This window comes from Pogona vitticeps, chromosome 1 (genome assembly GCF_051106095.1).
Source record: "Pogona vitticeps strain Pit_001003342236 chromosome 1, PviZW2.1, whole genome shotgun sequence".
Classification (NCBI taxonomy): Eukaryota; Metazoa; Chordata; class Lepidosauria; order Squamata; family Agamidae; genus Pogona; species Pogona vitticeps.
In genome coordinates this window covers 167,589,507-167,616,182 of record NC_135783.1, presented here as the reverse complement: position 1 = coordinate 167,616,182, position 26,676 = coordinate 167,589,507, and the positions used below count along the sequence as shown (strand labels likewise).

The following is a 26,676-nucleotide window of genomic DNA, read 5'->3' as shown; positions in this document are numbered from 1 at the left end:
ATACAGTACAAAGCCACAGAACTTTCATCACTCTGGTTCTGTATATGTGGAAGTGGAGTATCCTCCAACCATCTACTCTTGTGCCAGGCCTGGCAGTGGTGGTGGCGAGTTTAAGATGAGATTGAGACAGAAAGAAGGCAACATTTTTCCTTTCCCTCTATGGAATAAATGCAGAGGTAGATAGCATCAGTTTGAAAAACCACCATATCTGTAGAAAAAGGGGACTCACCTAGAACATCTCTGGCCACAAGGAAGATAGTTGTTTTAGAGATACAGTGGTGCCTCGCTTAACGAGCGCACCGTATAACAACGAAATCGCATAGCGATGGCCCCTATGGGCGAAACTCGCATAGCGAAGATCAGTAAGTGTTTCGCTTACCAATCTTCGCTTTGCGACGCCCGACGATCAGCTGTTCCGTGGCTCCAAAATGGCCGCCAGAAGCCCCAAAACGACCGTCTGCAGCGTTTTCGCACCCTCCCCGAGGGCGCGAAAATGGCTGCCGGCTATGGGAAAACTTCACTGAACTGTGAGTTTTGGAGCCTATTGGAACGTTCCAATGGCTTTCCCCATTCCGTACAGTGATGTTTTCACATAGCGAGGGTTAATCTGGAACGGATTAACCTCGCTATGTGAGGCACCACTGTATATTTGGCTAGTGACGTAAAAGAGCTCTGAGTACAAAGCAGGGACTGAAGTGATCTCCCCAAACCTGATAAACTGAATGTGATGGTGTCTGGCTAAAGAATCAATACTCTTTTAATGGGGATTCACACTACAGTGGTGCCTCGCATAACGAGCACACCGTTTAACGATGAATCCGCATAGTGATGCGGATTTGGCGATCGCTAATGTGATCGCATACCGATGTTTTATCGCACTGCGATGGGGGAACAGCTGTTCGGCGGTTCCAACATGGCCACCGGAACAACCAAAATGGCCACCGGAACACCCAAAATGGCCACTGGAACACACGAAATGGCCGCGGGAACACCCAAAATGGCCACCAGAACATGGGGAAACATTGCAGAACGGTGAGTTTTGGGCCCATTTGGGGACGTTTAATGCATTCCAATGGGCTTTTTCGTTCCGTTTAGTGATGTTTCCCCACAGCGAAGGTTAATCTGCTATACGGGGCACCACTCTATTTAATGCAGCAGTCTGCTATTTAAAGAAGAAGAGGAATGTTGATGGTAAGCTTTTTTGCAGACCCTTCTGTGAACATCCACAGATCTCCTCTAGATTTCTAGGAGTTGCTCAGATTTGCCCGACACAGACTACCCATGTATTCAGGTTTATTTACTTCACATTGAAAACTCTCTATATTACCTCTTTCTCCCTTTGCACCCAGAAGTCCAGGAAGTCCTCTACCCGGAATACCTGCAAGATGAATCAACACTTTAAATGCATAAAATATTTCAGGGTGTTTCTTAAATGAAACTGTTCTGAACAAGCTCCTCCTTATGGTTTAAAATACTAGAAACAATCTATTATCCTAGCACTTTCTCTCACACCTAAGTACTAAGACTTCTCTCTTTATTCAAATTCCACCTTCTGTGATGAAGCCTCTGTGTTGAACATTGAGTCAATTGACTCATGCTCCACAAAGCAACAGATTTGTTACATACAGCCACCTGGCAGCATGCTTAACACAGCCCTGGAGCAGGAGTTCTGCTCGTCCTAGGGCAGAGGAAAAGGAGAGAAGCTCTCATGACACACCAAGGTGGAAGGGATACTGAGCAAGAAGCTCCACAGCCACAGTTGTGGAACTGGTTATGTAATTATATGAAGAGACTGGCAGGCCCAATTCCGTTCTGGCCCAAGTGTCATCCTTCCCCACAGAGGCGGGAGAGAGCCTTAGAAGTACAGAAGGGGAAGCCCCAAATGTTGAGCAAAGTTACAACTCCTCTGTGTGAGAGAGAGGAGACAGAGACTGACAGACAGGGAGAAGAAGTAAAGAAGGACAAGTTGGGACCATTATGTGAGGTGGGAACTGCTCCAGTAGGGGGGGACAAGGTGCCTGAAAGAGATGACGGAGAAAAAAGTGGATGAGTCCAGAAAAAAGGCAGGACCATGGGGGTGGAGGTGGGTACAGAGATATATGAGGAGAAGCAATCAGAGTGAGAGTTGGCAGAGGTAAGCAAGACAGAAGCGAGAAACTCAAGAAAATTACTTCCCCCAGGATGGGAGTGATATTGGATGGAGAATCCCTGGACCAAACAGTGGGAAAGAAAGCAGAGTGTAAAAGGGGAGAGAGAGGAAGCCAGGGAAACCCTTGTACTGGGGAGAGAAGGGGGGCCAAAAGTGGAGAAGACAGATTAGAGAGGAATGGGGAAAGCTAGCTCGTGAGAGGTGAGCAGGAGCGAGATGGCAGACCCCAGCAGGAATGGCATACCTCATGAGGCCTGAGACATTGGGAATTCTTGGAATTGGGAGCAAGGATGCCGGGACCCAACCCCTTAACCCGGGAAACATTGCCCATGTTGCCAATACCATTGGAAACAAAAATAAAAGACTCTTGCCCAGTTTGGGAGGCAGGATTGTTTGGAACCCCAGTGGACAATCTGTTTACTGTTCAAGAAAGACTCCAATCCCTTCTGCAGTCTGTTGAGTGAGGAAGAGCAGTTTAATGTGCCTGTTTATGTCAATAGTTTCTTAGATATATCAGAAATAAATGTTGACATTTTGAATCAAGTTGGGAAAAAGAGGTTACTTACTTGTAACTCTGGTTCTTCGAGTGGTCATCTGTGAATTCACACTAATGGGTTAATCTGTGCTTGGGCAGAGCAGTCTTGGAACTTTCCAGAGCTCGAGCACGTGGTGCCAGGACCTCCCACATGCTGGCTATAACTCCACTCCCGGCACCATGCCTCAGTTCCTTAGAACTGTCTGCCGCTGCACAGCATGCAACTAGCACACGTGACGGACACCAGGGAGGAAGGGCAGAAAGTGTGAATTCACAGACGACCACTTGAAGAACCAGAATTACAGTCTTTTTCTTCTTTGTGGTCTCTGTGAATACATACTAATGGGTGACTAGCAAGCTGACTTACCCAGAGGAGGGACGTCACAAAAGCGCAAAAGCCAGGACGGCATGCAGCTTCAGCCTTGGCCCAGACACTGAGGCAGTAGTGATGGGTAAAGGTGGAAGGCGTGACCCACACAGCAGCCCTACAAATGTCTGCAATGTGGCTGAAGAGGTTACAGCCCTTGTTGAATGAGCCTTAACCATGCCCAGGAGAGGAGCGTTAACCAGCTGGTAGGCAAGGTGTACGGTGGCCACAATCCATCTGGAGACGGTTTGGGAAGTGACCGGTGCCCCTTTAGAGAGGCCATGGAAGGTTACAAAGAATCTTTTTGAGGCACGGAAGGTGGTAGTATGATGAACGTAATAAGAGAGAGCCTGCTTAATGTCCAATGAATGTAATGCCCTCTCTAGTGGTGAGGTAGAAGCAGGAAAAACATGGGCAGCACCACTGGCTGGCTCAAATGGAAATAGGATGATACCTTGGGTAGAAAGGAGATATCTGGGTACAGGGTCACCTTGTCAGGGTGAAACTGGAGGAATGGAAGGTCCACCCAAAAGGCAGCTATCTCTCCTGCCCTCCAAACTGAGGTGATTGTGAGAAGAAAGGCAGTCTTTACGGTCAAAAGGTGGTCTGATGCTGAAGCCAAGGGTTCAAATGGAGGCTTCATAAGCTGATTGAGGACCAGCTGGAGGACCACTGCAGCGTAAGAGGCTTGTAGGCCAGGAGCATGTTTCTCAGTCCTCGCAAAAATTGTTTCAAGATGGGGTGACAAAAGAACAAAGATGCATGAGAGGACGGTGGCTGGTGGGCCACTATATCCATCATATAAACCTTCAGAATCCAGTGGGAAAGACCACACTGAAACAAGAGAAGCAAAAACTGAAGGACTGTGTCAAGGGTTGTTGGGCTGAAAGGTGACAGGATACCGTAAACGTTCAAAAAGATTTCCACTTATAGGCATAAGTCAAAGAAGTGGAGCACTTACGTACTGAACTGAGAACATCGGCTACTAACTGGGAAGGCTCCATGGTGTCAGGTGGAGAGACTCTAGATCTTGATGAAAGATCTTGCCAGGCAGCAGTCGGAGATAATCTGATGCCGTCGTGGAGCGTAGTGAACCACAACTGGTGGGGCCACCACAAGGCTAAGAGGATGGCATCCACATTGTCCTGCCAGATCTTCACAATGGTCCTCTGCAGAAGCGGGATAGGAGGAAACTTATAGAGCAGGCCTGAGGCTCATTTCACCATAAAGTCATCTCCCAGGGAGAGATGGCCTACCCCCACCCTTGAGCAGTAGGCCTTGCACTTTTTGTTGTTCAGGGACAAAAATACATCCAGCTGTGGAGTGCCCCACCACTAGCAGAGTTCTTGGAAAACGGTGCTGTCTAGGGACCACTCGTGGGAACAGATTTGGAGCCTGCTGTGGTGGTCCACGACCTATTAGAAAACTCTTGAATGCTCAGAAAGCCTTGACAATTGCAAGGAATTCTAGGAGGCTGATGTGACGAGCTGCTTCTGCTGAAGACCAGCGGCCATGAACCGTGTGAGAGTACATGTGTGCGCCCCAGTCTGTTGGGCTGACATCCGTCACTATTTGAACAGATGGGAAAGTAGGCCGAAGGGCCTTCTGACCAGCAGATTTGATGGAAGGTCCCACCAAATCAACTGGGCGGCCAGTTTGGCATAACTTATAGATGCTTGGTCAGAGGGATACAGAGAATAGAGAAAAGTACCATGCCTGACGTGACCTCATTTTCAAGCCGGCATGCTGCACTACAGCTGTAGTGGAAGCCATGAGACCGAGAAGCCGCTGAACCTGGGAGGCTGGTACCCACACCCCTGGATGGAAGATGAGCAGCATGGATCTGATCTTTGAAATCCTGTCTGGAGGTAGGGAAGGTCGACCTGGCAGGGCATCCCAAAGCCCTCTGATATAGGCAACCTGCTGTGTAGGATGCAAAGTCGGCTTTTTGACATTGACCTTCAGGCCTAGGGTGGATGGAACAGAAAGAGTCAGAGCCATGTGTCATGAATTTGCTTATGAAAGTCAAATAGAGAGTTATTTTAGAGGAGCAAAGTTAAGTTAGAAATCCGTTTGTGACCAGGTGCGAGTTAGAGAGATTAAGAATGGCCAAGGTCAGTTTCTTTTACAGTAGAAGAAAAAAGTTATGAAGAACAAGGTGACCTTTATCTAGTCGCCAGGCAACAATCTCAGCCCAGACGGAACAAGGACATAACTTCTTGATTTAAGAGAGATGAGACGAAAGAAGACAGCCTAGAAGATGGATGGAGAGACAGCCTGGACGTCTGCCCGAACACAGCGAGAGAATTCCTGCACAGAGGAATGAATGCCAGAGGAAAAGCTCCGAATGAACTTTATTTTTGGAACTGACAGTAAGACAGATCTCTGTTCTAAAATGTAGTTAGCTATTTTATTATTTTGGTTTTTATAGAGGAAAATGCCTTGTGGTGATGGCTGGGGTTTTTTGGAAATAATTGATTATGAAAAGATATCTTGTGTGCTTGTTTAAATTCATTTACTAATTTCTATTTTTCTAATAAAATATAAAAAGTCTAACTGTCTGAATATTGGCTTCTTGCATAGACCATTAGCTACTATAGTTCTTTAGCTACTTTAAATTGATTTCTCTAAACAGGCCACGTTTATTAAATGCTACCATTTTAGGGTCCTACATATATAAGAGAGGAGGAAGATTAAATCTAATAGAACTCCTGGATGTTGTTTATTTAAAATCAGTTCAGACTTGGGAGAAGGGGTGAAACAGTTGCCTAGGGTAAAATTAAAGGACCCAGTTTTACCTGTTAAGGAACTGATCATTCTGGACACCTCTCTGTTCCGTGTAAAAGCAGATTCTTAGGAAGCTCGCTTTTACGACACCATGTGCCTTCTTCCTTGGGATTCAGACTGAGCTACCAGCAACTAATCATCCAAATAGGGGAACACCGTGACACCTTGGAGTCATAAGTGTGACACCACAGGGGCCATATACTTGGTGAATACGAGGAGTAGTAGACAAACCAAAGGAAAGGGCCTTGAACTCGTATGTTACTCCCCCAACTGAAAACCTGAGAAAACGCCGGTGATCTGATCTGAGTGTTTTTGCTGGGATTTCTTTTGTTTCCAAACCCTCACCGCATGGCCTAGGAGGTGGGGCTTTCCCTCCTTAAATAAGGGTGTGCCAGGGCCTGGGCCTTCTTCCCTAGGAGGCTGAGCTGAGGCTGAAGACTAGGTTTGCCTGCATGGACATTTGGCTGAGGAGTTTGTTTTTGCTGGGATTTCTTTTGTTTTCCCACCACTGCATGGCCTAGGAGGTGGGGCTTTCCCTCCTTAAATGAGGTGTGCCAGGACCGCGCGCCTAACGGCGCACTAACTCCTCAAATTCTCTGACTATCTCTGACCCTAATGTGGTAAATAGAAAAGCCAATTAGCATTACATACACCTGGGAGACAGGAAAGTTTTAAGGGTCGGATCATACTTCCGCATTATTAGAGAGGAGGCCGGGTAGGTGGGGCTTGTCAGCCATGGAAGGCAGCCCACCTAGTAGAAGGAAAACTCCAATTTCAAACCTCCACTGCCTTGTGGCTATATCCACTCATGGAAAAGGCTTCAGGAGTTAACCTAGAGGCAAAATCCGGAGCTGGAGTCCAGAAGACAGTTCGTGTCGTTCTACCAACTCCTGCGACGTTGCTGGAACCAGTTGTATTGGCTCTTGCCTTTCCGTTGGACCATTTCAGCAACGTGGAGAGGGGGGATTTGCTGCTTGGGTAACAGCCTATCCTCCATACTACTTTACCCAAGCTTCATGCTCTGGAGAGGACACTTCTCGATAAAGAGCATTTTACCATAGTCTCTCATGACTGAAGGATGTCTATGATGAAAGGTGTCAAGGTGGCTACTTGGACTTCTGATCCTGGCAGTGCACCTGCTGACGTGGGCGCTGCCTGCCAACTTGCCTGAAGGATGAGGGCACAAAACTTGAGGACTGAGGCCTTTAGTCCTGGAAATCTCTAGACTGATAAGGCCTGTGCCAGGATGTTCCGGCATGGGACTGCTGGGTAGAATAAGACCTGGCCGGCTTCCTCAGTTTTAAGAGGTTGTCCAGGATGTCATCAGTCTTCTCATCAGAGAGGCCGATGCCATCAAATGGCAGGTCCTCAATCCTGGTCCTCACATCGTCAGAAATCCCTGCCGACTGGAGCCAAGCATGGCGACACAGGGAAACAGCTGTGGCCAGTTGCTTAGATGCCATGTCAGGAACGTGACGAGACACAATCTGCTCTTGCTTTGCCAACCCCATGGCCTCCTGATGACAAGAAAGCCCCTGGGTGCTGATGTCCTTGGGTGCAGCCTCAAGGATGGGTGTGCCAGGTTCCAGAGGTGGTGATGATAAGCCCCCATTGGCTACTCTCAAGATAAAGGACGCCAAGGAGTACATCCTGTGGCCAATAAGATTCAACTTGCGGCCCTCCTTATCATTAGGCGTCTATGCCAATCAGTTTTGAGCCCTATTCTGAGTGGCATCAATCATGAAGGAGTTTGGCAATAGATGCTTCGAAAGGAACTCCGTATTCTCCCCATAGGTCTTGTAAAGGTTTTCCACCCCTCTGGGGATTTGATAGGAAGAGGAGGGCTTCACCCAGGAATCTTTCATAAGCTCTGACAAGGAATAAAGCCCAGCCTAAGAGGTGGGGACTGGTTTTGAGTTTTATCTTCATATATCTTATCCACCTACTTTGCTGTAGGTTGTTCAACGCTGAGCTCAAGCACTTTCACGATGGAGAGGATCGTTGGGTGTATGAAGAGTAGTCCTCAGATGGCGAAGGAGGATGATTGTCGACCACATCAGAGCCCGGTGTGGGAATATATTCGGAGGTGAGTCCTCTTCTGCAGCTGACTCAAAGGAATCAACTACCTCCTGGTCCATCAACAGGGAATAGTGTCCCCTACCCAGGGGCAGGTGAGGAGCAACAACATCTTCTCGAGCCAGGAGGCAAGCTGCCTCAGCTCTAGCAGAAGTGTGCACCAGAGAACATGCAAGCTCCAAACTCGCTTGCCTCCTCCCAGGGACCTCCCATGAGAATATCATTTGGCCTCCATCAGCAGATAATAGTCTGGAGGCATGCATCTCTTGCAAGACCGAGGTGGTGGAGGAGGACAGAACTCACTCTTGTTACCAGGTGGGAAATCTTCAAAGTGCCGATGCAGAGGAGGAGGAGACCACAAGGGTAAATAGTGCCGGTACTAATGATACGGAAGGTATGGGTCACATCTGTAGACCCCTGGATGAAGACGCAGGTTGGGTTTGTAATCCCCTGAATCCCAATAAAGAGGATAGTCGAAGTACCTCCACCTCGCATACCAATCATAGTAATGCCCTGGGGTCGATGGCTGCTTCAGGGGCTCGAGCTCTATGGCCAGATTCAAGTACTTAATCTTACGAGACTTCTTATGCGGCACATCCAAACATACCAACTCCGGCGATGAGATGGAGGCATGTTGAATTACTGCACCCAGAGAGGTTTGCAGGCTAGTCTGCACCACTTGCACCACCTCCAACGAGGTGTTCCCCCAGTTAGGAAGATCACTGACAGATGGGGACAGCAGGGCCTGTGGGCTCTGCAGTGGCTCCTCCTCATCTCCTGACAATAGGCTCAAGCAAACCAAATGCTGCCGGGATGTCTCCGGCATCGGTGCTGAGGTATCCACCGAATGTGGAGGCTTAGGAACCTTCCTTTTCTTCTTCGGTATCGAGACCAAGGGAGCGTCAATGCCATGGCCATTGACCTTGAGCACGAAGATAACAGTTTTCTGCAACTTGGGAGCATGTTTGGGGAACCTGCTACCGATTGTTGGTTTTCAGGCTGCAAAGAATCAATAGGAGTACCCTGAGTCAGCGAAAGGGATTTTCCCCAAAGAAATTAATGGAGGTGTTGAAGCCGCAACTTCAGGGCTGGCTTGGTAAAGCCCTTACAGACCATACAAAGAGCCAGTTGGTGTTCTTCCACCAAACAAAATAAGCACCGCAAGTGTAAATCAGAGAGGGGGATTTTATTCGAACAGATTTTATACCTCTTGAAGAGGCCTGGTGCGGCCATAAACTCAACCACCCAATAAACTCAACTAACAGTCCGGGTTTTTTTCTTTCCTTAGATAAACTCACAGAGACAAAGAAGAGTAATCAATAGTCCAAAACAAAGCCAAGGAGGTCTGAACAGTAGAAGGTAAGGATAGATAGTACGCGAAAGTTCCAATTGAGAAGCTGCTGCAGCGGCGGCAGTAAGAAAGGAACTGAGGCACTCGGTGCCAGGGTTATAGCCAGCATGTGGGATGTCCTGGCACCATGTGCTCAAGCTCTGGAAAGTTCCAAGGCTGCTGTGCGCAGGCACAGATTAACCCCTTAGTGTGCATTCACAGAGACCACGAAGAAGAAACTGTCTTTAATTGCTCCTAAGAGAAGATTGAAGACACACTCAGACACTGATGAACCCTAACAAATTAGTTGTGCAATTCATTGTGCAATCAGACATGTGGACTGTCTGGTTGTAAAAATCCTATGAACGTCTTCAATTATAACTTTATGTTATACCAAGTACAATAGTATTTCAGCCACAGTTTGGCCCTCACTATTTTCTTATTAAAAGAAAACAAAGTTCTTATTACAATTTGACTGGCCAAATGTCTTATTCTGGGCCTCAGTGTTATTTACATAAACATAAAATTTGCATCTCTCAAAACTGCAATCAAGTTCTATTGATGCTTTGGAGTGAACTCTGTACTTTGAACATACATGAAATATCAACCGAAAATTTAAGTTACCAAAAATAATATTTGAATAGGAATATACAGTATGTACAGAAATGTCTCTGTACTATTTTTCCCACAGATATGCCTTTCCTCTCTCCAGAACTATGTTTTTTTTTAAAGTATGCAGCTAAATAATGCTGATTTTGACATTGATAAATAAATAGAAGCAATTCAGAAAAAAAGTAAAGGATAGAAGGGATTTTTAGTCCAGGATATAAAAGAACTGGCTTCTAGAATTATGAAATTAAAAGTTTTATATTCTGCCAGAATAAATGTTATAAAATGACATACTGGTGAAAATGGTGAAAAAGCACAAGGAAGCAAAAAATGCTAATTCACCACAAATCTAAAGACAATATCAGAAGATTTCTTAATTGTTATAAGCATTTATTTGTATAACTCAGAGATTGTGAAAGTGTAAAATTTAATAAGAAGTGCAGCATTGAACATTATTTTACTACACAACTGTTGGTGGCAACTCACATGTGGAAAATTCTACTGGGAATACATCTCAAAACTCAGTCATGCAAGCTGTACACATACATAAATTCTGTATGGTTTTCAGTCCATTACCTACAAATATTTTGCATTGTCAGTATAAACAAAAAATGGAAAACATGGCTACCATGACCTGCAATTTTCATTTTCTGTAACAAGATTAGAATCTCCCAGATAAAAGAATATTTGCAACCACAAAATCTGACTAATATTCAATACTGTGAAATTTGTCATATTCCTATGTGATCCACCTCTAGCTGTTTGTTTTTATTTGGCCATGTGTGTGGAGCCGTCTGTGCACATGGAGTAAATTGATTTTAGCATTGGAAAATTACTGTCTCTGGAGTGCATATATGTAGCGTGGAGTCATGTACAATACAAGCAAAGTTAAATTTCTCTTGAAGATCCTTGGGGCTGACTTGTATAGAGATATTTTCCATAGATTTCCCTGGATTTCCCTACCATTCATGATATTGACAGTGTCAAATCTTATGTATTTATATATTCATCATTTTTAAAAAAGCATTTGAAACTGTATTTGGTCAAAATATAAAATACAGCAATTATTATAGAAAATTTTATATATCAGAACAGTTTACTCACCTGTAATTGTAGTTCTTTGAGTGGACCTCTGTGATTCACACCCTGGGTGATCCGCACCTGCATGGAGCCTTGTCAGAATATTCTAGAGCTTCTGCGGTAGCAAAAAACCCACATTAGAATAGACCATCCCCCTCCATATAGTACCTTGGTGCCTGACATTGGGGTTTATGTTGGAACCTCTGGTAAGAATTGTAATGTCATTTCCATTGGTTACGTTGGGGGCATTGTTGGTAGGTAGGATAGATGCCCCATCGTTTGGCAGCCGAGCGTTTCCTCTGGACATTTTCTAGGATGTTGTCCATTTCAGCATTAAAAAAGCCAGTCCTGTCAAAATGGAAGTCTTCAATGCATGCCCGGGCATCTTTGGCAAGGCCAGCTGTTCGTAGCCAGGAAAAACGTCTCAATGCTACAGAGGTAGCCATGGATTTAGCCGTTGCATCTACAGTGTGTTTGGCTGAAAACATTAGTTGTTTAGCAACAGAGAGGCCCTCCTGTTGGATGGTTTGTACTAGTACTTTTTTATCCTCTGGCAAGGAATCAAGAAAAGTGGCCATATTATCCCAAAATTCCTTGATACACTCCCATAGTTCCTTGATAGTTTGCTACTCTCATCGTGAAAGCTGCTGAGGAGTAAAGCCATCTGCCCATAGAGTTGATTCTCCAACTGTCTTTGTTGGGTGGGATAAGGGTTTGTCAATGTCGAGATTGAGACTGTGAGGCTTCAACAAATATCAAATGCAGGGCCAGTTGTTTTTGAAGAAAAAGCGCTCCTGGGTCATGTATACGGTAACTGATTCGTTTGAAATGACAGGAGGCTGGCTTAGTCCAAGACCACTGAGCAGTGCTGAGAAGGGATGATAGCATGGAAATATCGACTGGAGTAGTTGTGCCTTGGGAAATAGGATCATAAAGGTGATCCGCTGGTTCAGTTGTGGGGTGATGGATTTGTAGATCTAGACTTAGCCATGCACACCATGAGTTGAGCATATATTTGAAAATCTTCTGCTGGCGATGGGGGATCTACATCTTCTAGGTCAGAATCTGGTGATGTGAGAAGCACTGATGAAGTTTGTGGCCGGGATCCATGTTCCAAGATTTTGGGGTTGGGTCTGGAATTGATAGAGTGATGATCGACTTCAGTGTCGAGAGGTTGTGAATCATAATAGAGTCCTCAGTGGCCTGCTACTGAAGAAAGTGGCATGTCCATGGACATCCACTGACGTCAAGAATCGCCGACTGCCATCGATGTCAGTGGTGTGTCCATGGGCAGAGGTAAAAATCCTGGAACCTCGGTGTCTATAGTCGACATCTTGGTATTGACGGACTACATGTTTACGTTGGTGTCGCTGCTGAGAGTCAGCGATCAGGAAAGAGTGAATTGGAGTGTCCACGGACCAGGATGGACATAGAGAGTTATCGATATCGGAACCAGTATCTCTGTGATGTCAAAAAGGCAGCTATAGCCAATCCGAAGGGTATCTTGACAGGATTGTTGAACAGATTGAGGCTGGGGATGCCTAGCGGGAGGAACGGTCTCCATCATTTTGAGCTCTAAAGTATCGGCTGGCAGGGGCTGCAAATGCTTCATGACTGGTAGCATGTTTCTCAACTGCCTTGAGTTTTTGAGGCGGTTGGTAGACAGCTGTCTGATGACCATGTGTATCTGGTTGGTAAGCTTGTTTCGACACCGAAGGCTGTCAAGATGGCGGTTTCTGGTGCAATACTACTGTGGGATCGGACAAAACAACCGGTTGAGAACATCTGGTAGATTGGTTAGTGGAGCACTGATCGGGGCAAATGGCTACCCGATGAGAGTGCTGAGCACGGCTTTGGCCTGCTCGCACTGGCGGAATTGCCTCATAAGCCTGATGTGCATGGTAGCGCACCGGTGGCGATGGTGGCAGGCCAGCTGGTACAGGATAGGGTACAGTGTCAGGCTGAGACTCGAATTCCGCTCTCTTCAATGAAGCGTCCATGGATGAGTCACTAGGAGAGAGACTGTTGGGGACTAGTAGGCATCGAAGTAAGCTGATCTACTCGCTCGTCCCATTCCGGCAACTGAGAAGTCAGTTGGTGGGATGGGATTCCTTCATTGTCAGAAGGTAAGCCAACACAAATCAAATTGCCAGATTCGGAGACCTGTTGCAGAGCGATCACAGGAGTTTTTGTTTTGGTTGAGGAGGATCTGGAGCCAAGGAGATCTTGGGATACAGCTTTTGTTTTGTGGAGGACTTTGATGTTGAAGTTTTCAATGTCAAATGCTTGGGTCTGTGTCCCTTAGAGGTTTTTTTTGCCAAAGTTGAAGGGGCATCAGAGTGAGATGGTGTGCCCAAAGGGTGCTTTTTAGATGATTCTGTGATGGCTTCTTCCATGGCTTTAGCTTGTGAAGTAGCCTTACATGGGGGCAGAGCCGGTTTTACAGGTTGTAAAGAGTGCTCCCAAAGATGGAGTTTAAGTCTGGAAAGGTGAGAATGGAGGACTCCTCGCTTGGAACTTTTACAATGAGCACACGAGGAGTGCCCCACCTAGACAAAAAAGGCACTTTGTGTGGCCATCCAACAGTGGTATTTTATTATCGCAAACCACGTAGTGCTTAAACGGACCTAAAGGGGCCATGAACGATTAAAGAAAAGGAAAGGAAAAAACTGAGGGGGGTGCGACAGCCGGAGGCTGAGGCATGCAAAAAAAAAGACTAAAGAACAGTTCATATTATGATATATTTTTAATTAATAGAAGAAAAAATATTTAGAAATCAAGAGTAAAAAACTCTCACTTTTAACTCACAGAAGCTAGAAGTACAAGGCTCTTTAATGCGGCAGTTGAAAGAAACTGAAGTACTTGGCGCCAAGGTACTTATATGGAGGGATCTATTCTAATGTGTGTTTTTTTGCTACTGCAGAAGCACTAGAATACTCTTGAGTCTCCGCACAGATGCGGATCACCCAGAGTGTGATTCACAGAGGCCATGGAGAAGAACAGACAGTAAAACTCTTACCTGGGTCACCCTTTGCACCAGGTGATCCTGGGATTCCATCATAACCTGGCTCACCTCTTTCTCCAGGAAGGCCTGGTGGACCTTGGGGTCCAGGATCACCTGCAAAGCACAATGACATGATGCTAAGAAATGCATTAAATGGCAATTTATATTTCAGGAATTGCTTCTATACCATTAACATTACAGTGATGCCTCGCTTTATGATCGCTCCGTTTAACGATGAAGCCGCATTACGACAAACTTTTTGCGATCACTTTACGATGTTTCCTATGGGGGAATTTCGCTTTGCGATGATCGATTCCCTGCTTCGGGAACCGATTCCTCGCAAAACGATGATTTTCCGACAGCTGATCGGCGGTTTCAAAATGGCCGCCGGGTAAACAAAATGGCCCCGGCTGTTTTCTGGGACGGATTCCTAGCTGCACAGGCATTGAAAATGGCCACCCTATGGAAGATCTTCGCTGGATGGTGAGTTTCCAGCCCATCGGAATGCATTAAATGGGTTTTAATGCATTTCTATGGGCTTTTTAATTTCACTTTACAACATTTTCGTCCTACAGCGATTTTGCTGGAACGAATTAACATTGTAATGTGAGGCAACACTGTATTTTCCAATGGCAAAAATCTATACACTCCACTGCAAATACTACTAAATTAAGCTCAGGTATTTTTAATTTAATTTTTCATAAAATGAGGGTTGTACAGAAAACTCACATTGTTTCCAATTATCAAGAGCTAATTATGTCCCATGATTTTAAACCATAAAAGCCGTTAGTTATGCCAGTATAATACGTACAATCTGCATACATCTCATTAGCAAACTGTCAGAAATTAAAAGGTTAGTAGATTTAGGGTTGGGTCTAGAGCTGTCCACCTAGTCTCATATAATGGATAGAGTGACAGACTCAGGAAGCCCGGGTTCAAATATTTGCTCAACCATGGAAACTCACTGGCTGTGTGTGGTAAAAACACTCCTTAAATATCTCACTTACCTTGAAAGACCTACTAGGGATGCTATAAGTCTGTTCTGACTTGACAGCACATAACACATGCACCAGAGTAGCCCATTCACAAAAGAAAGGCTTCTTTCCAGTTCCAGAAAGAACTGAGATCCAGCAGGGGCTTCCAATGAAGGAAGATGGGGAGGTCTGTTTGTCAATCTCTAGTTTGTGTAAGAAGCAGGACAATGCCTTAGAAATTCCTAGTAACTGGTTCACACATTGGTAATCTCAAAAATTAACTACTATAATCAGTCTTCCAATACGGACTACATAGGGCTGCCCTTGGAAACAATACAGAAACTTCAGCAGGTCCAAAATGTGATGGCCAAACAATATTATAGCAGGATTAACTGTCCGCTTCAACGCCGTTAGGTAGCTGGCAGAAAAAATTTGTTTCTTGTGGACACCTCACCATGTCTGAAAGTTATGAGTAAAAAAAAGCTTTATCTTTATCAGAGCAATGTCCTGCTGACCTTAATGGTGATGATTTTTTAAAAGAAATGCAACATTTACCCTCAGTACATAAAACAAATTTTGTAAATGCACAGTCAAAAAGTTAGGTTACCTACCTGTAACTTGTGGTACTCTATGAATACACACAAATGGGTTAATCCTGCGCCTGCACAGGACATCCAGAGGATTCTAGAGCTATAGAAAAAAGAGCCAATTAGCTCCCCCCCAGAGGGTATATAGGCTCTGCTTCGTCCCTCTCCTTTCAGTTCCCTAAATCCATCGTCACTGTATATAAAAAGATAGCAAGGTATCACAACATGATATTGTGACGGATAGAGGGGAGGAAGGGAGGGATGTGTGAATTCACAGAGTACCACTAGAAGAACCAAAGTTACAGGTAGGTAACCTAACTTTCTTCATAGTGGTCTCTGTGAATGCACACAAATGGGTGAATGGCAAGCTGTACTCACCGGAAGGAGGGCCGTCACGATATCAGAGATGATAGTATCACCCGTCCAAACACCGCATCATTTTTGGTTCTAACGTCTAGGCGGTAGTGTCTGGGGAACGTCAAAGGGTTGGCCCAAGTAGCTGCCTTGCAAATGTTCTGTAGCTGAACACCCTTGAATAGAGCTGTCGACGTAGAGACTGCTCTGGTAGAGTGGGCCTTCAGACCGTCCAGTACAGGCTTATTAGTGAGCTGGTAAGCAACTGTATGAACTGAACAATCGACCTGGATATTGATTGTGAAGAAGCAGGAGCGCCTTTGTGTGGTCCATGATAACATAGGAGGAGACACAGGGAGCACCTAGTGTGCTTGGTATGGTGAAGGTAGAAGGCAAGAGCTCTTATGACATCGAGGGTGTGGAGTTTGCGCTCTAATGGCGTGGATGGAGAAGGAAACAGCGTTGGGAGCACAATGGGCTGGTTGACGTGAAAATCCGATACCACCTTCGGTAAGAAGGAAATGTCAAGGTAAAGGATGACTTTGTCAGGGTACATTTGGAGGTAAGGAGGATCTGACCTGAGTGCAGCCAGCTCACTCGCTCTTCTGGCCAACGTAATGGCTACAAGAAATGCGGTCTTCAGCGAAAGCAGTTTCTCTGAACAGGTAGCCACAGGTTCGAATGGAGGCTTGGTGAGAGCTTCCAAGACGAGTGGTAGAGACCATTGTGGTACAATGTGCTGTGAAGGGGGCCGTATGTTTTGTAGGCCCTTCAGGAATCTTTTAAGAGTAGGGTCGGAGAAGAGCCTGGCGGAGCACAATCGAGGAGGTTGGTGAGCCACGGTTGCTGAGATGTAAACTTTAAGTATGGAATGAGCCAGTCCCAGGTTGAAGAGATGGAGCAGAAAGGTAAGCACCATGTGTAGAGATGCCGGTACTGTGATCATGCGCTGGATTATGGAGAAAGCCAGAGAGTTCCAGAAAAACATCTACTTCTGCTTCATTGACTATGCAAAAGCCTTTGACTCTGTCGACCACAACAAACTATGGCAAGTCCTTAAAGAAATGGGAGTGACTCACCACTTTATCTATCTCCTGAGAAACCTATATGTGGGACAGGAAGCAACAGTTAGAACTGGATACGGAAACACTGATTGGTTCAAAATTGGGAAAGGAGTACGACAAGGCTGTATATTGTCCCCCTGCTTATTTAACATATATGCAGAATACATGATGCGAAAGGCCGGACTGGAGGAATCCCAAACCGGAATTAAGATTGCCGGAAGAAATATCAACAACCTCAGATATGCAGATGATACCACTCTGATGGCAGAAAGTGAGGAGGAGTTAAGGAACCTTGTAATGAGGGTGAAAGAGGAGAGTGCAAAAAATGGCCTGAAACTCAACATCAAAAAGACTAAGATCATGGCCACTGGTCCCATCACCTCTTGGCAAATAGAGGGGAAGATATGGAGGTAGCGACAGATTTTACTTTCTTGGGCTCCATGATAACTGCAGATGGTGACAGTAGCCATGAAATTAAAAGACGCCTTCTTCTTGGGAGGAAAGCGATGACAAACCTAGACAGCATCTTAAAAAGCAGAGACATCACCTTGCCAACAAAAGTCCGAATAGTCAAAGCTATGGTTTTTCCTGTAGTGATGTACGGAAGTGAGAGCTGGACCATAAAGAAAGCTGACCGCCAAAGAATTGATGCTTTTGAACTGTGGTGCTGGAGGAGACTCTTGAGAGTCCCCTGGACTGCAAGGAGAATTAACCTATCCATTTTGAAGGAAATCAACCCTGAGTGTTCACTGGAAGGACAGATCCTGAAGCTGAGGCTGCAGTATTTGGCCATCTCATGAGAAGAGAAGATTCTCTGGAAAAGCCCCTGATGTTGGGAAAGTGTGAGGGCAAGAGAAGGGGATGACAGAGGATGAGATGGTTGGACAGTGTCATCGAAGCCACCAACGTGAATTTGGCCCAGCTCCGGGAGGCAGTAGAAGACAGGTTGGCCTGGCGTGCTCTGGTCCATGGGGTCATGAAGAGTCGGGCACGACTAAACGACTAAACAACAACAACTGTGATCATGCCTTTGGCTTGAGCGAATTTGGTGAAAGCTTTCCATTTGTTCTCGTACAGCCGGGAGGTGGACAGTGTTCAGGCTTGGTCTAGGACTGCACGGAACCTGGGGATATCTTCCACGCTGTCAGGGACCGGACATCAGGGTGGACATCTGTGAGAGAAGGGACGGTATCAGAGGTAGGTGTATTATTTCTTCCATTATTTCTGATAGGTGGGGAAACCAGGGTTGGTGCGGCCACCATGGGGCAATGAGAATTGCATTCGTTTGGTATTGAATGATCCTGGTTACGGTCCTGAGGAGAAGCGCTATTGGAGGGAACAGGTAAGTTAGTTCTCTGGACCACAGTATGAGGAAGGCGTCTCTGAGGGATGAGGCGACTATGCCCACCCTGGAGCAATACCGGTTGCATTTGGTATTTCGATGGGACGCAAAGAGATCTATCGTGGGCTGTCCCCATCGGCTGCATAAGTCTAGGAAGAGCTTCTGGTCGAGGGCCCATCTGTACATTCTGGTGGGTAGTCGGGTCAAACGGTCTGCCAGGGAACTGTCCTTGGACGCAATATAGATTGCTTGGGGAAAAATGTGGTGGGAGTGGCACCATTCCCAAAAACGTGGTAGGATTTTGCCACTAGGAGCCAATCGTCTATATAGGGAAATATTTTTATCCCCTTGGCACGGAGACAAGCCACAACTGGTGCCATGCATTTTGTGAATGTCCTGGGGGCTGTGGAGAGCCTGAACGGGAGAGCGGTGAATTGGTAGGTAGCGTGATGGAACCGGAACTGGAGGAATTTTTGATGAGACAGGTGAATGGAGATGTGGAAGTAGGCATCCTGTAAATCTATGGTGATGAACCAGTTTCCCTGAGACAAAAGAGGGAGAATGGAATCAAGAGTCAGCACACGGAATTTCTTGTGGGGAATGTATAGGTTGAGGTCTCTGAGGTCCATGATGGGCCTTATGCCACCATCTTTCTTGGAGACTGCAAAGTAGCACGAGAAGAAACCCTCGCTAGAGTCAGAGGATGCTACCCTGGTTATGGCCTCCTTGAATAGGAGTACTGAGATTGCCAAATGCAGAGGCATGAAAAAGGGAGTTGTTTTGATTGAGTTTGGTGGCGGGGTCTCTGCAAATTCGATCAAATAGCTCTTTTCAATGATATTATTCAAAGAGCCTCGTGGCGCAGTGGTTAAAATGCTGTATTGCAGCTAAAACTGTGCTCACGACCTGGGGTTCAAATCCCAGGTAGCCGGCTCAAGGTTGACTCAGCCTTCCATCCTTCCGAGGTCGGTAAAATGAGTACCCAGCTTGCTGGGGGGGCAATGTGTAGCCTGTATAATTAAAATTGTAAACCGCCCGGAGAGTGCTTGTAGCGCTATGGGGCGGTATATAAGTCCAATAAATAAATAAATAAATAAATAAATATATAAATATAAATATTAAGGACCCACTTGTCAGTAGTGATGGTTTGCCATTCTTGGAGGAATGGGAACAGTCTGGTGGTGCATAAAAAATTAGGAGATGCTTACCCCTGTGCTGAGCTTTGTGAAAGGACTGCTTGGGGCTGCGAAATCGTTGCTGTTTGAACAACAGCAACGATTGCTGTTGTTTGCTGTACCGAAAGGGTTGGTACTGAGTGGAAGATTGGTATTGAGGCTTTTTGTATGCCTGTTTCTGGTACCTATACGGCTGGTACGGTACGTAAGACTTCGCTGTCTTTCTCATGGATATTTTCCATGATTTCGTTGGTTTTGGCGTTGAATACTCCAATCACATCGAAGGGTAGATCCTCGATTTTTGTTTTAGTGTCATTGAGGATATTGGTGGTTCTGAGCCATGCCTGGCGTCTGACAGCTATTGCTGTTAGCATGGATTTAGAGGCGATGTCTGCCGTGTGTTTTGCAGCAAATCTCTGTTGCCTTGTCAGGGTATTAGCCTCTTCGTAAACATTGAGGGCTTCCGTTTTAGAAGGATCAGGTAGAGTTTGTAGTATAGGGATTATTTTGTCCCAAAGATGCTTCTGGTAAGCGCCCATGGCTGCTTGATAATTGGCTATTTTGATCAAGAAGGCATCGAAGGCATAAAGCTTTTTGCCCAAATTGTCCGATTTTCTACCCTCTTTGTCAATGGGTGCAGCTGACGACCGGGTATGAGACCTGTACTGGGTAGCTTCAACCACGATGGAGTTTGGTGTTGGATGATTAGTGAGGAATTCCGAATCCAACCCATGAGTTTTGTAGTGATGCTCTATTTTGCGAGGGACTTGAGCTGTCGAGGGTGATTTGTCCCATGAAGTTTTAACCAGTTCGAAGAGGCTGGGATGAGGCTCAGACTGGGACGGGAAGTCCTGTCCTGTTCCATGTCTTGAAAGACTAAGTCTCTTTCCTGTTGCGGGATCTGTGCATCCAGCTGAAGTGTTTTGGCTATGCGCATGATGAGTTGTGCATAAGAAGAGAAGTCTTCTGGAGAAGGCTGGGAAGATGGGCCTTGACCAACTGGCTCAGGAGCCTCTGAGTCACTGGATGCCATAGAGTGGTCATCTGGGAAGGATTGAGAGGCTAGAGAAGGGGATTGGCATGGTACCGCATCCTCAGGAATAATGCCCATGTCAGACTGCGTGAACGTGGAAAAAGGTTCGGTATTGTGAGCTCCTGGGCCGGAATACAGAGTAGTAGCCCATACTGAAGGATGCGGCTACTGTGCTTGGTGCGCTTGGGAGGCGCTGTAGGTACCATGGGGAAATGTCTCTTATGCGACGGTACTTGAGGTGTTGAGAGATCCACCTGGGTCTGGGGCTGATGTACTGCGGGAGGAGCTACGGTTTGGTGCCATGATGGTTGAAGCATGGAAGTGCCTGGAAATTCCGGTGGGTAGCTGTAGCCTTGGTACAACGGTTGGTACGGAGCGTAGTAAGGGTGGCCAAATGGCGGACCCTGTGGACAGTACCCATCTCCTGTATCTCGAGGTTGGTACGGAATGGAATGTTTGTGCTTTTCCATACTTTTCCTAGGAGTGTCGTGGACAGACTCCTGTTTGGAAAGAGATTCGGTATCAGACCGCCCTGAGTATCGAGGGCTAGAAGGGGCAGCCGCCCAGCTGGTGTCTGGCACAGCCTCGAATCGGCCTGAGTTAGGAGCCATGCACATTGTATCCTGAGCCGTCTGGGCTAAAGGAATGTGCTCCTAAGTATCTGAAAGTCCAATTCCTTCCTTCAAAGACTCCTCGAGCAGAATCGAAGGAGCTGGAGGAGGCACAGTAGGCAGTTTAGCTGACTTCTTCAGCTTTTTGGACTTATCGTTGATTTTCCATTTTGCAGGAAGGGCAACTCGAGAAGACGCCTTGGCTTTAGGCAGTTTTGAGGCTTCCTTAGGCTTCACAGGAAGAAAAATGATAAGAGTTGACTGCTCAACAGGAGAAGTCTGTTTAGATGCCTCTGAGCGTGGAGGAGTTGGTGCCGGGAGGGAGGAGCCTTCCATGGCAAGAAAAAGAGTCTTTCTCATAGAGAAAAGATCAAAGCCGTTGGCGCTGTAATGAGTGCAGCCAAAGCTCTGGAACCTGAAGGGTTAACTGTGGCTGAAGAGAATGCTGAGCAATCAGAAATACAAACACCTGAATCGCTTCCAGATTCTCCTCCCCCAGTAGACAGGCTTCGGGTCAGGCTTCGGGGAAGACTTATGACCAAAAGAACAGAGGATCGCTTGAAGGCTGCCTGCAGAAACATCCGATCAACTAGCCCTGAGTTCTGACAGGATGAAAAGGCTTCCAGCAGTTCAAGGGGCTGTTTTACCTTATAAACAGCTCTCAGATGGCTGAAAATCCATGGAAGCAACAAGTCAAACCTCTGGCTTGCATCCACGCACCTGACAACCTTGAACCGTGTTCTCTGGACTCTGACCCTGGACTACGTTGTGCATTTTCGCTTTGGACTCTGACCCTGGACTACGTTGTGTGAGTTGGCTTTGGTATTTGGATATTGGCTCTGCATTCCCTGAATTCCTGACTTTGGACTGGCTTATGGGACTCTGCTGTTGTAAGCCCTGGGAACGTGACAGGAGCCTGAGTTTAATGACTTACTTGGAAAAACCTTTTCAAGCAATGCAGGTCTGGTCGAGGTGTGATTCTCCCAGACAAAACAAGCACTTTTCATGGCTGTCTGAGAGCGGAATTTTGCGAAAACAGACGGCACACTGCTTGAAGCCCCGAGGGGCCATAAATAATAAGAAAAAAAGGGGGTCTGTCAAAAACGAGGTGGGGCGACAGAACGATGGCAAACTAAAAATTTTTGGCAGGTTCTGTCGAGGATTAAAAATAAAACAACAATAAATAAAAATAAACATTGGAGAAAGTATAAGAATAAAAGGCTAGCTAAGCTAGAAGTGTAGATGCTCTGCTCTTCCTAACGGTACGGTGGAAAAAGAGGAACTGAAAGGAGAGGGATGAGGCGGAGCCTATATACCCTCCGGGGGGGAGCTAATTGACTCTTTTTTCTATAGCTCTAGAATCTTCCGGACATCCTCCGCAGGGGCAGGATTAACCCATTTGTGTGCATTCACAGAGACCACTACGAAGAACCATTAGATCTGTTGAACTTGTTAGCAGAATACAGACTTGGTGAGCTGTTTCCAAATGTTTGTGTTAGCTTAAGAATACCATTAACAATTCCAGCAACAGTAGCTTCTGGAGAGAGGGATGTAGTGTATTGGGTACTTCAAAGGAGGTTTCTGACAGTTGTAGGAGAGGTGGACCTTTGTAATGAGGTGATGCCTAGAGGGTTTGATGGGGGGGAGTTATGGGTATTTATTCAATATGTGTTTTGTGTATGTCATGTCATCTTTGGAATAAAGAACTGTATACTGAAGCAGTTGTCGTGTCTGGACCCACAACCTAACACTGGCGACGAGGATGGGATTTTGCTTGCCTGCAGAAGGTATGCTGGACTGAATTAATTACCTGTCTGTGGGCTAACTGTTGCAGAAGTAAAGGACGAGCTCTGGAAATAGCTACCAGGGGATATCTGAAGGCTTTTGACCCATCTATTGCAGACTGTGAAACTTACATATAAAGGTTTCATACCTTGCTGCCAACAAAGTAACGAACCAGAGACTGTTAGAGCTACATTTCTCAGCACTTGTGGTCTGCCTGATTTTGAGATAGTGAGAGCTTTGTGTGCTCCTACCCCAGTTAAAAAGCATCACATTTTCAGTCATCACAGACAAGCTGCAAGACCATTTCTCACCTCAACCATCAGGGATTGCTTGTCGGCATGCTTTTTACAAGCAAGACCAGGAGCCTGGCAATTCAGCAGCTAATTATGTTATGGTCCTTTAACAAGCTGCAAGGCATTGTAATTTCACAGACCTCAAGGAGGCGTTGAGAGACAGGTGGGTTTGTGGCATAAAGGACAAAAAATGCAACATTGATTGTTTGCAAGGAAGGTAAATTTTAAAACAGCTTATGAGGAGATTTTAGCTGTAGAAGCTGCACAGAAATTTACAAGATAAATTCAACAGGAAAAGACTAGTAAGCTGGAAAGTGTCCATCAAGGGAAGTGGGAGGACTGCTCTTCTAGGGAGGAGGACGGAGAAGCTGTAATGTGAGTCATCAATCAGAGGAGCCAAGGAGTAAAAGTATCACCAGAAAATTTGTGTGCCGGTTATGGGGGCCCCCATCTGAGGAAGGCATGTCAGTTCCAAAATGTACAATGCAGTAAGTGTGGCAAAGTGCCTGTCATGCTGCCCCTTACTTGAGAGGAGCTGAAAGGGGGAATCATCAAGCGGCTTGGGCATCCAGAAAGGGCAACAATCAGCAAGGCGAGTGTCACACCCTTTCCTCGCATTCTGTTGAACTGCCAGAGATTAAAAGACACAGCTTTGTGACGACTGTGATGATTTGTGTTTTTATGTGTATTAGAATGGGATATGTAGTCCTAAGATTGTCCTAATAGCATCCATCTTGATTTAATGTCTGTGTCTGTGGTAGGAAAATTTTACATGCTGTGTCAGAGAAGCTTCGTTCTCTGGTTATCTAGTTGCTAAGGAGAGCCAAAGAGTTACATTCCTGGTAGTCATAATAATTCTGCCACAAGACATGATAACAACTCAAGCTTCCATGAGAAAGTTAGGCGGGACAACAAGACCCAGGAGGGGGTGTTCCTTATGAGGCATGCTGGGAAGAAGAAGGAAGTTGGTGGAAGTGGAAAAAAAGATGGAGTTTGACTGAGAAAGGACAGACATGTGCTTTTTCCCAAAATGGATTATAACTTTTGAATGGAGTTTTTTTGCAACATGGACTTTTGGATTACAACTGGAATCTAACCTTTCCTGATGGACTATGGAGTCACAGGATACGTAAGAAAGACAACGCCTATGCATAATTCTAGCTTAGTATGTTTTCTTGTGTTATTTTTCTTAGCTGGAGTTTGTGGGGTGGTCTGTCTGACTTGATATGGAAATGTTTCTGACTGAATTGCTTTGCTATAATCTGAATTCTGTTTAGAACTATCTTTCTGAATAAAAGCAATAATGTTTAAGATTGCATGCATTGGTCTCTTGTACAAACTAGCCTAACTAATTGGCCACGAATATTTTGCTACCATATAGAGCCCAGATTAGCCTGAGTGTAAACTCATGGACTGTCTGTGTTTGTTGCTTTTTCTTAACCAAGGGGATGGACTTGAGGAAGGAGTGTTAGTCAGGGCCTGGCTGAGAAACTGGGCTCATCTTAGCTAATAAGGACTGGCTAAACTCCGAAATCTCTCCATCTCTGGCACCCCTAAATCTCCTTGGAGATGGGGGTAGCTTACAATGACATTACAACCAGGAGCTTCTACAGATTTTAGGTGTAGAAGCTGCACAGAAATTTACAAGAGAAATTCTGTAGAAACAGACCCCACAGATTTTGTCCCCATGAATGTTGTGGTGGACGGTGTTTTTGTCAGCTTATTCTTATGATGTGAGCCACTGCCGGGGTAAGGTGTTAGGTCATGCCAATGCCCTCAGTTGACTCCTGCTGCCAGATCCACCTGTTGATCTGGCACCAGCTCACCATGTGTTAATACTGGAAGAGTTGTTTCGGCCCCAAGTGTGGGTTACCAATGTAGCAGCTCACACAGCTAAGGACCGCACGCTAGCCCATGTTCTTAATTGGGTGTGGAAGGGATGGCCAGAGAGCCAAATGATGGGAGAGTTCCAGCCATTTAGTTGTAGACAAAACAAACTCTCCGTGCACAAAGGTTGTTTGCTGTAGGGAAGTCAAGTTGTTATTCCAAGCAGGTTGCAACAAGTGTTTGAGGCACTAACATGTCGGTCACCCAGGTATAGTGCGTATGAAGGCACTGGCCTGTAGTTATGTTTGGTGGCCTAAGATGGATAAGACCATTGAAGAATGGGTTCATTCTTGTCACATGTGTCAGGAGTTGAGACCATTGCCAACGCAGGCTCCCGTCCACCCATGGGAGGTGGCACAAGGCCCTTGGTCCCGACTCCACATAGATTTTGCTGGTCCCTTTCAGGGGCAAGCATTTTTTATTGTGGTGGATGCTTTTTCTAAATGATTGGAGGTAGTATCCACAACCATTATTGTTTGTACACTTCAGAGGCTTTGTGCGACACATGGTTTGCCGGACACTATTGTTTCAGATAACGGGGCTCAGTTCATGTCAGCAGAATTTCAGCAGTTTATGGGAAATAATGCTATTTGGCATGTGACATCAGCTCCCATCTACTAATGGACAGGTACTGAGAATGGTAAGGATAGTGAAAAACACTCTCTGCCGGCTGGCTAGAGAGTGTATGCATGTTGGGCCTGGATAAGGTGAAGAAACAGAGAGAGAGTTAGGACACAAAGATGGAGACCAACAAAAACCTGAGGAACTATGGGACTTTGTATTTCTGGCTATAAGCCCTTATTGTGAGAAATTCAACTCTTGAATTGTGAGCTTTTTGAACTATGCTTTCAGTAAACTGACAAAAACATCTGCTGCTAACTGAGGGAGTAGAGCAAAGGGGATTAAGAAACCCTGGTACAAGGATCCTCCTGAGCAAGCAGATTCCACACCTGACCACTAAGTGATGGAAGACCTATTAAGCATTCCATACTTCACAATAGGTGATAAGGACCATATATCTAGGGGGAAACAAATAAACATCTAATACACATGCTTAGCTATAACCTGCCTAAAAAGAATATAAAAGAGGGGTCCGGGCAACCATAATTTGTCTGCTGAGACCAAAAGGCTTTTGGAACTTTTTTTTTTTTTGGAACTTGGGCGATGCAAATAAAGAATTTTTCTCTCTTTGGTGAGTATGTATGTGGTGTGAATGTGTTGAATGTGTGAAACCCCTTTTATCAGAATTGTATTCAGTAGGTAATAAAGTATATTCATTTTATATTTATTAAAGTATCTTGTGAGGTCCTTTGCTGTTTAATATTGTTCTTCTCAGGATACAAAAGATCTAGTGGTCACCCTTTTGTGACAATTAGGTCCCAATGGGCAGGCTGAAGATAATGGTTTAAGACATTCTCAGCGAGTATGGCCACCTCCCTGTTATTTGCAAGACTATGATTGTAAACGGGTACAATCTTGTCTGGGGGGGGGAAGGGTGTAATGTATTGGACATTTTAAAGGAGGTTTCTGACAGCTGTAAGAGACAGGTGGACGAGGGTTTGATGGGGGGTGGTGGAGTTATGGGTATTTATTGAATGTGTATCCTGTGTATGTCATGTCATATTTGGAATAAA

The 26,676-nt window shown here is 45.6% G+C and overlaps 1 protein-coding gene across 2 annotated transcripts in view; it reads right to left on the bottom strand.

Annotated features, from left to right (window-relative positions):
* COL4A1 (collagen type IV alpha 1 chain) overlaps positions 1–26,676 on the bottom strand; it is a 389,221-nt gene that overhangs the window by 78,869 nt on the left and 283,676 nt on the right. For both annotated transcript variants that reach the window (XM_072992788.2, XM_072992838.2), the window contains exons 40-41: positions 13,953–14,051; positions 1,328–1,378 (exon numbers count right to left, since the gene is read on the bottom strand). In XM_072992788.2, the coding sequence (XP_072848889.1) occupies positions 1,328–1,378; positions 13,953–14,051 (150 nt within the window). The remainder of the gene's footprint in view (positions 1–1,327; positions 1,379–13,952; positions 14,052–26,676) is intronic.